Here is an 11,271-nt window from a genome sequence, read left to right on the forward strand (position 1 = left end):
ACAGAACTTACTGGTCCTTCGCCATCTTGGCCTTCTGCTGAGCACGTTCCTTCGCAGCCTCAGTCTTTTTGGCCTGAGCCTCTTCCCTTGTCCGCTCCCACTGTGTTTTCTCCTCGAGCCGCGCCCGGATCATCAGCTCCGTGGGCGGCCGCTGGTCACAGCCAGTAGCACAATCAGGACACAGCTCCGCGGCGACGGTCACGTCCCCATGGGCAAGTGAAGCAGGCTTCAGCTCACGGCACAGACGCACGGCTGACTGGGCCAGGGCGAGGTCGCCCCCGCCCGAGGCGACCAGGACGTCAAAGTGGCCCGCGTCGAAGAAGCTTGCACAGGGCAGAACCTCGGGCAGGACGACTTCGTCCGCCGAATGGATGTGGGCGCGTGTGGGGAACTTGGCTGTCTGAGCTGCGTCAAGCTCGACGGGGCGGACGAGGGCGCATGTAATGTCCTTACAGGGGCAGAGGCGGATGTTGAATAAGGTCACTCGACACATTGATTCAGTGGTCTTTTTCTTTTCTCTGCTAGTTAGTGTGTTTGCTTCGGTGTTTGTATCCTGTTGGTCTTCTTTCCGCTATTCATGGGATCGATCTGCTCGAGAAGAATTCGTTGTCTTAAGAGGATGTGGAAAGGCTGAAGCGTGGCCGAATAGCTGTTCTGTTCACCTTGCGCTGTTTTCAATCACTTGATTCGGTTTTGGACGTTTCCTTTGGGTATTTACTTGTGTTTTGGTGTCAAAATCGCTCCTGCGCAATACCACTGTCAAACCACAAAGATGGCCATGGTCGGGAACACTTTCGTCAACAGCTGCACCGAGTGCACAGAGTTATGAGCCACCACTAACCTGGCGATAACTTGCACAGTTTCCAGGACAGACATAGACGAGCCTGGTAATAAACCAAACTTCATCCAAGCCTTGTCATCCGGGGCGCCTTGTGTCTGATCTAACGTGATTACCGTTGGGCCCCACGAAGACGGAACTTAACACTTCCACTTCGGTGCGCATTCATCAGTGTGCAAAATCATCTGGTATAGGTGCTTTCGCAAACTGTAATATCTGACATGCGACATTTTCAATGTTCTTACAGTCTGCCCTGGGCTCTAGAGTTGGCATTGTTTCCTCTCTCGGTACTTAGAGGATGGGCTGTCAAGTCGTCGCGAACCAGTGAAGTCATTTCTTTGCGGCGTAGCTAACATCACGTACACGAATGTTGTTCAACGCCGATAAATGGACGTTGTATTCATTCTCATAGGCCGTCAAATTTCCTTCAACCCAGCGCTGCGGGTCCCGGGTCTGAGTATCCTCTCCCACGCCGGTGAGTCGTCGTGGGTGGTGGCGAATTCGATGCCTGGGAGCCCGAACAGTTCAGCAGGAGGTCGCTGTCGTTGATCTGCCTAACCACGGTCTCAACTTTGACGCCGGACCTCAGCCTTTGCAGCATGTGCACGGCGTCAAGGTCCGAGAGATCCATCAGCACCCCGTAAAGCTCCTCGTAGACCGACCTCTCTTTGAGAAACGCCCCGTGTTGTCGCCTCATTGCCTGCGCTCTCGTCTCCGCGGGCTCTGTAGCATAGTGGCACTGCTGCCCGCGTTTTACGCAAGGGCGGCATTCAGGCCTCTCGCCGGTGCACTTTGAGGCCATTTCTTGTCAGATCTGAAGCGGGTTCTCAAGTCTTCTTGGAACCAACTGGGAAGTTCGGCATTCTGGGAGTCTTCCTCACCTTTGCTTTGCGCTTTCGACAGGCCTCGCATGCCGCACTGATAACTGAGGTCCGTTGCCTGGGTGGTTTCGGGATCTGCTTCGGAGACGGCATCGGCTGAAGGTTGAGCAGGCCAGCGACCTGCGGAGGCGCTGGTACGGGGAGTATTCGTCGGAGCTTCGCCGCAGATTTGACCTGAGCTGTATTTTCGCGAGGCTGGAACGTGTTTGCCATGTTTGGCATCTCTTGGAGTCCTGATTTTTGACGAAGAAGTAGGTCTTGGCGCCTGGAGGCGGGTATTTACAGACGTCGGTTTGCACTCGTATGCGTTCGCGTATGTAGACAGTGTTGGGAACCAGCCCGAGCTCTAACAAACTCCAGGGCTCGCGACCGAACGAAGGTCCTGCCTTAGCTTGCCAAGTTAGGCCCGGTTGTTCCCTCCTCGATTTAAAATTGGAAAGCTCATTAATTCAAGTGTGGAAAGTTTGAATGACTGGACCTGTGACCAACAGCAGGTGGAATGATGATGGGTCAGTGATGGCACCGATATGAAGACTCTCGTGCAGGTCCCGGGTGGCCGCTGTCATGTAGTTGGAGCGCAGGCCTGGAAGCAAGTAGGCGGTGGGGGGAGGGAACGATGGGTCTGAGAAAGGGGAGCCGTGAAGCCTGACTGTGACAGATCACTTTGACGCCCTGGGGATGTGATCCTGCAGGCATGACACCAGGGTCGTGAGCTCAACAGCGCGCGCCTACTCTGTGGCTTACGTGCCGTTATCTGTGCTAACAATCCACCAGTTCCGACAAGCAAGATGTGTGTTAGAGCTTGGTGATACAAGGCACTGCGCGGAGACGGGATGGTGTGGGTGCCATCAAGGCTCGAGATCGTCCCTAGACGTGGGTGTGGAATGGAGACCCGGAAGGCATCTCCGCCCGAATCTGTCTCCCTAGGGACTCAAACAGCAGGAAGAGGAGTGCTGGCTGTGTAACTTCGGTTACCTGTTCCTCTCGTCGTTGGCTCAAAAGCATTACTCGGTCTGCTTTTCTTCTACACTAGAACCATAATATCATTGGACGACCCACGGGCGCTTTTCTCTGCTTGGCAGTGCCGTGCGGAAGGGGCTCCGACGGGAACCCAAAGTTGACTATCCAGTCGCCTGGATGTGCGCGCGTTGCCAAGGCCAGGTGTGAAGAAATGTACCATCATAGATGAGTCATTGTACTTCTTGACAGGACTGCAAATGCTACGTCTTGGCTGAGGTTATCCGATACACCAACAGACAATTGCATATGTGCAGGTGACAGGAATTGGCTGAGGCCTGCAGGTTTCCAGTTACGATTGGGGGCTTTCAACTACCCAACCGGCTGGTGCAACTAATGAGAAAAATGAGCCTCATGAAGCACACATGTCGCCCATTAACAGTCTATGTAAGTAGAGGAGCTTGTTCTAATATCATCAAAGACGGTCTTCTCAGTCGACACGGTAGTAGGCGTGCCAGGCTATGTCACGGAGTGTTTCTTTACGCAATCTCACTGTCAATATGCAGTGTTGCCGAGATCTGAAAATGTCCGAGCCCCATTGCGGATCTTTCCATGTCGATTGCCATCCAATGTCGCTAATCTTCGGGCTTCATCCGTATCCATGGCGTCTTGAGGGGAGGCTCTCCGCGCCTTCACTAACTTCAACGTACCCAGCCATGCCCATCATTAAGGTGGCCCGAATTTTGAACTGCATGAGCGCCTGTATCGCTTAGACGCAACACGAAGCCAAGGTATATGATGGCCAGAAGACGTCAAAGTGGAACAATTCTTGTTTGACTTGATGTCCATTTGGAGGTACCAAATTACGGATTACAGAATCGTACGAGGCCATAATCCCTGCAAGGCCCCAGAATTAAGGCGTCTATGGCGGCAGAAAGGCGGAAGGGTCCTACGCTGCCATGATTCAGCCAGTACGTTGTTGAGATCAATGATTGTCCCGCTCCAGCCATCTCGCGCACGCTTCATAAAAGCTCTGCACCTCAGACTCGTATCCCAACGCCGTCTGAAAGTGGCTTTCGCCCGCCGTTCTCCGCATAAACTGCAACGCCCCGGCGTAGATCAAATCGGCATACGAGACTGCGTCCCCATCATTAGTCCATCATCATGATCTCACTCCCCACTCGCACTTCGCGTCCGAGTCAGAAGAGGACAAAATGCAACAACTCACCAGTCTCTCCCAGGAAGAATGGACCTTCCGTCTCCCGCAACAGCGCGGCAGCCTTGGCAAACACCGGTCTTGCATTTTCCCACGATTCGTCTCCGCCCTGGGTTCTCCGGACCTCCTCGAGCGTCATGCCGAACATTTCCCGTCGTGTGTCTTCGAAGTAGGGCCGCGACGCGTCAGTGAGGCACTTAGTCGCAACGTTGGGGATCAGAACGCCTGTGAGCGGACCCATTGTCTCCCGAACGAGAGCCTGCACCTTTTCGGTAGCGGGGTCGTCGACGCGTAGCGGGCGCTCGGGGTACCGCTTCTCCAGCTCGTCGATGATGAGGCGTGAGTTCATGACAGCCTTACCATCCGGGAACACGACGGCGGGGACGGTATACGGCTTAATCTCCTCCGGCTGCGGGGCGAGGCCGAGACCCTTGAAGGTGGGCTCGATGTCGGGATACTGGATCCACGTGGTGGTGTAGGGGATCTGCTTGTAGTTGAGTGCCAAACGGGCTGGGCGCGTCGTCAGCATGCCGTAAGGCTTGTCGCGAGTGTCGGGGTCATGATGCGATCAGTCCGCGTTGCGGGGAACAAACTCACTCTTCCACGGGTTGAGCGACCAGCATCCATTGCCATTGTCCTTGCTGGGCAAATCGTAGAGGATCACCTTGTCCGACATGATGTGTGCGCTGCAAAGAGGTCTGTTGGTGAACAATGCCTTTTTCGAATCGAATACGCAGAAGTTTTCCACGATCCAATTTGTAGGGGCATAGGCAAACCAGACACAACACGGGGCGAGTGAAGGGCTTGAAGTACTCGCCATGGAGGCCATGTAATCGTAATGCTACACTGCACCTCTGACGCCCTAGTGGGCCGAGCGAAGGGCGCAGTCTAGACTTCCATCGCGCTCTTGAGAGTAAAGATCCAACCGCACAAGCATTGTTCACACGATATGCCAACACACTGTCTAAGGTGATGACCGTCGCGTTCCTCAATCTTCCAGATGGCGCCATTCCCACCTTGCTATGCACGCGGCTTACAACATGAGGCTGCACGACATTGCAGTCAGCGACAGCCACGCAGAACACGGGGCGCAGCACGGCACACAGCGCCCGGAAAGGAGCGTCTCGGCATGCAGGAGGATCTTTCGTATCGTCATAGACCCACTGCTTCCAGGGGACCAAGAGGGCTAGATCGACAGAGTGATGAGCGCCATGCGCCGCGCGACGGCATGAACCAGGGTACAGAACAGCACGAATCAATCAAGACGCAGAACCAGTCAGTGATGGCAGAAGCCTGTTGGATTGAAGCGCGCAGAGTAGCCTGCTATATTTACAGCGCATTGCTTGCGCAGCTGAAGACGCCCTTCGCCCCGGCCCTGAACTCCTCCAGGATCCCCTCAAACGCTGGCGTACGTGCCGACCGTGAGGAACACGACACCGACGCCGATGATGAACAAATTCAAGGTTACGGATACCGCGTCGCTGATCTTGCTAGGGCGTCCATATCCAGCGGCCTTGTCGACGGATCGCATGCGGAAGAAAGGCGACGCCCCAGAAGATGAAGCCGAAGAAGGAATCGAAGAGGGATGACATGAGCGACAAGACTGGGAGTGTATCAGCGCCCTTTATTCTTTCTTTACTTGGAGGGATGGCATCATATCCAGTTTGAAAATACGTACGAGAGCTGAAGATGGGAATGACCTCGGCAATGATGAACGCGGCAACCCACGCTGCGACTACAAAGTGTCAGAGCCGTGTGTTCGAAAGTTTATCGTAGGATAGAGACGTACACAGAATACCTGCCCAACTCGCCCAGCCGATCACGGTGTGCTCGTTGATATGGCGCTTGTTAGTCTCGAACACGCGGAAAAAGACGAAGCGGCTCGAAACAGCGGCGTACAGAACACCAAGGAAGATGAGCGTCGGGATCATGAACGAGAAGGCTACTTTTTTGTGAACCTCGTCAGACAGCGAGCCGAAAGCCGGGGCCGTCATGTACTGGTTGCCGACATTCGAGTAGATGACGGCACCGACGATGCTGAAGACGATGATCTCGCCAATGGTGCACGCCCATAGGGCTTTCGGGAAGTCCCCTGGCCCAGAATCAGTATCACAGTAGTGCAAGTCAGGAAATTGGGAACTGTACGTACCGGGGGTTGCGCATCTCGGCAATGAAGCTCGGGAGCGTGATCTGGCCGATGAAAGTGTAGCTGATGCTCAAGAAGGCATTCATGCCAGCAACAAAAGGTCGTTCCGGGGACCGGCACAGCTCGCACGAGAGGTTCACCCATGGCGGCGTCATATCCGGCGGGATGGTCCTGGATTCCGGCAAAGATGGTTGCGAGTATGACAGAGATGAAAGTGAAGAGCGCAGACGCAACGGCGAACTTGGACAGCAGGTCAAACGTGCGCGGCAGAGACGACAGCCAGGATATGATGGCCATGACGACGGAGAAGACAACAGTGCTGCAGCGCGGCCCACCGGACGTGACCATTGTGTTCAGGTATTCGGCGCCGACGAGGACATGGAGACCTTGGATGAACTGCTGATCATCAGGACTGCCGGCGCGGCGAAGATGCAAGGGAGAAAGTACTTACGGTGTTGTTAAGGATGAACATGACGGCAGTAGCCCACCATGCCCAACGGTGGCCCCAGAACAACATCTGGCCAATGTCACAGATGTCGCGAACCTCGGGGTGGCGCAGACAGAACTGCCAAAGGACAAGTGATCTGTTGGTATTTAGCATGATTGCGGAGTCCTTTACTCGGGGAGAAACTAACGTGTAGAGCACTGTCGCGGCGATGAATATTGTGAGAATCAAGCTGTCAAGGTAAGCTTGGTGTCATAAGTGACTGAATCGGTGCATCTGTCCTACCCAGGGACCAGGCCTAATACGCTGTATGCCCATGGAAAGCTCATGATTGCCTATTCGGGTAAGAAAGAATTCATCCCGGACAGACGCCAGGATGGCACTCACTAAGCAAATGTATTCGGAAAACAGCAGAGCAGCAGTCTGTATTCATTAGTGTCTGCATGTCGACTTTGTTCATCCCCGGGGATGAGGCATACCTTTGGCCAAGAGCAAGTACGGTACTGAATGGCGCAACCATCCTCCTTGGCAAGCTGCTTGTGCAGAATATCCTCGCTCGAAGACACGCCGCCCTCGATGGATGACGTCTCGGAGCGCACCGAGTCTGCGACGGGGGCAATACGCGGGCCGATGGCCGTGTTGCGGCCGCCGAACCACTGGAAGCCGCTTGGCTCGGGCGCGGCCTCGACATCGCCGGCAGCCAGAGGCTTGCCGTCACCAACGGGGCTTGCCCGCTTCTCAAGGGAGGAGGAGTCAAGGGGCGAGCCCTCTGTTTCGTGCGTCGCCATGATACTATGTATCAGCAATCTCTCGGCAATTCGACGATGCTTATCGAGATCGAGATCGATATCGAGTATCGCAGTGAACAAGACGACAAGGCTCGGTTGTGGAAAGTATCTCGCACCCGGTTGGCGTCTCAACGTAAGCCTCAGATCAGATCGTCGTCAGGACACGCTTTGGTTCGGATTGTGGTGCCAGAAGAGAGGTCCGCCATCCAACAGTAAAGCAGCAGCAAGGGTAAGACGTCAAGAAGTGAAGGGGGCCGGCCACAGGGACGGGACCCTGGCCCAGAAGTATGGCCCGGCAAAGGACGTCCCCGGCGAACGTTGCACTCGTTTCCCAGGTACCTTAATCCCATTTTGCCTTGCTAGTCATCATCCAAAAAAACGCCCCCCAATCGTGGAAGCATCAGATGGCGTGCTCTTAGCTCCCCTCGATAATCTCTACCTACATCCACCGCTGGCCCTGGATCGTGCCGGTGATGAAGGATGGGAAGTGGCGCCGCCGGGGGCGTGCTCACACGTGGGGTACCACCGAGCCAGCACGTAAAGACCAGCTTTTGTCGGCACACAAGCTTTTGCTCCCAGCGAGTGAAGTCCCTGTAAGGTCGTCACTGGAGAGGGCGAGGAAACGCAGGTCTCACCCTCCCAATGAAGCACTGGCGCAAACAGCAGCACGCTATCCGGGCCAACACTATGTGGACCACCCGCGTTCGCGGCCAGACGGACTGGTTCCCATCTCGTGTCACGAACCAACGAGAGGGTTGCGACAGAAGGATTGAGATGCCGTCCGTTCCCGGACCCCTGTTTTCCGCGCAGACTTGGGCTCTGCCGGATGGACGTCGTGACGTCGGCGTGGCTGTCGGGGGGCGTTCCCGGCTGGTCGGGGCAGCCAAGAGAGCCAAGAGATTTCCGAATCTTTCACCCGCTGGCCACAGTCTACTTGGCAGGGGTCCCTCTCTCATGAGACCTAGGCGGGGGAGCAAAGAGGGCCAGAGCCAGAAAGGGCGTTCAACATGAGATTGCGTGATCGAGAACTCGTGCCCTTTTTCAACACAAGGTTTAGGTCATTTGCGACCCCTGGCTGCAGCGTTGTGAGAGAGCCAAGTTCTCCCTGGCGGAAAGCACTGTACGAGTGACGGTGAATACAGAGAGCCTGGCTGGCGTGTCGCTCCCTCTAGCAATTTGCAGTGATCGGCGGCGTTCTCGGAAACACGGCAGATGGGGGGAGAGCAATGACGTGAGACTGATCTTTCAACCTGACTCGTCGGCTGGGCCGCTGCAAACGTTACTACATACCAGAGGTATGCGGAGACGCTCCTTAAAAGGCCCATCTCGTGTTACCGACATGTCAAATCTCGATGCACTGCACCACGTTCGTAGTTCGGCAATGGGCAATGCTGAAAGGATGGGAGTCAATCATTGTGCTAAGCTTAACCAGTGCTTCTCCATGTGTAACTCCGGTTCCCATGCGTGATAGACTATGCCGTGCCTTGCTCAGTCAGATTCGCTATCCTCATCAATCCACGTGCTTTACTACGGCCTCCAGTATCACAGCTGCACCCCCAATCACGTCTGTATCTCGTCCCACTCGACCCACCGCCGTATCACCTCATCAACTCTCCTGACCCCCTCTCGTGTTGCCTCGACCTCAAACCACTCCCTGTGATCTCGTCCACACGCGCCGCAACTTCCGCGGGCTGCCTTGAGTCCTAGTCCGGCCAGCTCAATGTGCACCAGCCTCTCAACGCGATGGCAATGCGGCGCCATCCGCGGCGCCTGGCCCGACGCCTCACTCGCTCCCGGCAGGTACGGGTAGTACCGGATGACCTCGACCTCGTACCCGCACTGCCGCGACCACTGCTGCATACGCCGCTGGACGTTGGCTGCGCGGCCGATCTTGAGGAGCATCGTCTTCTTGTCTTGCTGGTTGGAAGCCGTCGACCGCGCATACGACGAGACAACATCGCTTGCGCGGCGCTGGCGGCCAGCTGCTGCTGTAGAGGGCGGTGCAAGAAGCGACCTGGCCGCATCGACTGGCGGCGGCAGCGACTTGTTGGTCGTGGGCGTCATCCAGAACATGTATATGTATCCTGCTTCCTCCGAATCAACGTACGGGCGTGCGAGTTCCGCCATCAGCGCCGACGCCGTCTGCGGATCGGTGTGGTCGGGAATGAGCGACAGGTACTGTCCCGTCTGGGATTTGGAGGACTTGGTCGAGAATTTCCCGGGAGACTGCGTCGAGAGGTTGGTAGGTCGCGAGGCACTCGACGAAGCGCCATTGTGCTTGGAAGGTCGCGGTGTCGAGACGTATCCCTGCTGAATGGGCTTTGGCTGTGGCCTCGTCGGTGGCTCGTCGTGGACCTCGTCGAGTGGGATCCGGAAGCAGAAGCAAAAGTGCAACTCTTTCTTCGGTTTCGGTCGGCTCATGGCGACGGCGGCCGGTGAAGGTTTTGCGTAGCCATTGGTGTGGCTGTGGCTGTGGCTGTGGGAGGGTCTCGCGCTGCCATCGTGTCGTCTTGGTCTCGGCTTCTTCTTCGCTTGCTTCTTTGCTCGAGCTCTACGAGTCCCAATCTGTCCGGCGAGCGTGTCGATGCTGGTTTCGCTCCTCGAGAATCGGTGTGGCGTTGCCCCGCGGGCCGGGACTCGAGTGCGCTGACATGGCCGCCTGGTCTCTGTGCTGCCAACAATACAACGTCTCGTCGCGGGGGTCATCGTGTGTGATCTTGGCCCGGCGGGGTTGCGGCAGCAGCGTCTGGGCTGGGTCGACGGGTGCGGCCGTGATGGGGCGTCGACATGGTCGGCCGCTCGTGGTGATGCCTCGGCAAGTTGTGGAGGGATTCTTGGAGTCGTTGCGCGCCACGAGCGACTCGGGCGTATTCGCAACAAAGGGCATTGTTGGTATTCGGGTTTCAAGACAAGTTCTGTAGACCTGCCCTGGTGTTGAAGTTATCGCTAGCTTCCCATGTCGAGTTCAAGCACTCGTCGTAGAACAGGCCCAAGACCATGGAGGGGCTCGATGGAATGTCAAGAAGCAGGATAAATCAGGGCTGGGGGAGTGCTTGGCCAAGTCACCGCACATTCGTACGCGTGAATCAAGGCCATCGCGACCTTGCATGCGACCATGGTCGTAGGGTCATGTCGTGACTGGTCTGATTCGGCCGCAGTAGTGGGATGGGATGGGGGGTGGTTGGGCGACTGGGGCACGGGTGCCTGGTCTTGACTGGGATTCAACATCTTGGGAGTGGCTGGGAGCTACACTGCCACAGTCCATGTGGCGCCAAGTTCACCGAGCCCACCGAGCTCACCGGGCAATCCTCCCACTTGGCGACCCTCAATGGATCGAATCTGCCCGTGGCGTAGGCGTGGACTCTCTTGATCCTTATCGTTCACTCGAATCCTCCGTCCAAGGGTTCGGCCTCGGGGTCCACGGGCCGCGAACATTGATCGAAAACAGCAACATCTTTCGCCGTCGCTGGGCGAAGCACCCCCGAACCAGTAGTACCGAAACGTGCCTGAATTTGGTAAGACACGACTGGCAAGTCTTCCATGCACCGGCCGGAACGCCCACGGCCCGATTGAGCGCCGACGCCGCTCACAGGCAGGTCGCCGCTGAGTGTGAAGCGGTCGGGGACTTGAGTCACCAGTGACAGCAGTGGCGTAGCTCGGCGGTAAGCCCTTGATTAGCAACAATGCTTGGACACCCGAATCGTCACTCAACACGACATGATGCCGAGGCGGCTTACTCGGCGGTGTATTCTTCCTCAAGATCTGATGGGCTCCGAATGTCGCCAAGAATAAGACGCGCCAGTCTTTCGCTTGCGCCTCCGGGGTATTTTGGTTTCCCCATTGACCACATCCAGCTCCCCGATTGGAGATAATTGACTTGACTAGCCCTCGCGGCACCTCGTACCTCGACGCATCCTGTTGTGAGAAACAATATAGCATGCTCTTGGCGTGTCACTCCGACCATTCGCAAGCAACCCTCCATGTGCTCCATGTGCTCCAT

General features: G+C 56.3%; 6 protein-coding genes across 6 annotated transcripts; all 6 read right to left on the minus strand.

The window, feature by feature from the left end:
• Positions 1-7: 7 nt before the first annotated feature.
• On the minus strand, positions 8-493 carry VDBG_09097 (predicted protein; the record flags this gene model as incomplete). Its single annotated transcript, XM_003000556.1, has 2 exons — positions 8-151; positions 251-493. The coding sequence occupies 2 exons, from the start codon at positions 491-493 to the stop codon at positions 8-10; spliced, it is 387 nt and encodes a 128-aa protein (XP_003000602.1).
• A 772-nt stretch (positions 494-1,265) lies between these two features.
• On the minus strand, positions 1,266-1,932 carry VDBG_09098 (predicted protein; the record flags this gene model as incomplete). Its single annotated transcript, XM_003000557.1, has 2 exons — positions 1,266-1,577; positions 1,720-1,932. The coding sequence occupies 2 exons, from the start codon at positions 1,930-1,932 to the stop codon at positions 1,266-1,268; spliced, it is 525 nt and encodes a 174-aa protein (XP_003000603.1).
• Positions 1,933-3,661: 1,729 nt separating this feature from the next.
• VDBG_09099 (conserved hypothetical protein) lies at positions 3,662-4,568 on the minus strand (the record flags this gene model as incomplete). The annotated part of the gene is made up of 3 exons (XM_003000558.1): positions 3,662-3,813; positions 3,905-4,402; positions 4,490-4,568. 3 exons carry the CDS (start codon positions 4,566-4,568, stop codon positions 3,662-3,664), a joined length of 729 nt encoding a protein of 242 aa, XP_003000604.1.
• An 814-nt stretch (positions 4,569-5,382) lies between these two features.
• VDBG_09100 (conserved hypothetical protein) lies at positions 5,383-7,271 on the minus strand (the record flags this gene model as incomplete). The annotated part of the gene is made up of 9 exons (XM_003000559.1): positions 5,383-5,495; positions 5,571-5,627; positions 5,682-5,984; positions 6,038-6,434; positions 6,490-6,622; positions 6,674-6,715; positions 6,769-6,818; positions 6,871-6,906; positions 6,963-7,271. The coding sequence occupies 9 exons, from the start codon at positions 7,269-7,271 to the stop codon at positions 5,383-5,385; spliced, it is 1,440 nt and encodes a 479-aa protein (XP_003000605.1).
• Positions 7,272-8,831: 1,560 nt separating this feature from the next.
• Positions 8,832-9,398, minus strand: VDBG_09101 (conserved hypothetical protein; the record flags this gene model as incomplete). The annotated part of the gene is made up of 1 exon (XM_003000560.1): positions 8,832-9,398. The coding sequence occupies one exon, from the start codon at positions 9,396-9,398 to the stop codon at positions 8,832-8,834; it is 567 nt and encodes a 188-aa protein (XP_003000606.1).
• Positions 9,399-9,822: 424 nt separating this feature from the next.
• Positions 9,823-10,158, minus strand: VDBG_09102 (conserved hypothetical protein; the record flags this gene model as incomplete). Its single annotated transcript, XM_003000561.1, has 1 exon — positions 9,823-10,158. One exon carries the CDS (start codon positions 10,156-10,158, stop codon positions 9,823-9,825), a length of 336 nt encoding a protein of 111 aa, XP_003000607.1.
• Between the last annotated feature and the right edge of the window lie 1,113 nt (positions 10,159-11,271).

The sequence above is a fragment of the Verticillium alfalfae genome, genomic scaffold (assembly GCF_000150825.1).
Source record: "Verticillium alfalfae VaMs.102 supercont1.14 genomic scaffold, whole genome shotgun sequence".
Taxonomy (NCBI): domain Eukaryota; kingdom Fungi; phylum Ascomycota; class Sordariomycetes; order Glomerellales; family Plectosphaerellaceae; genus Verticillium; species Verticillium alfalfae.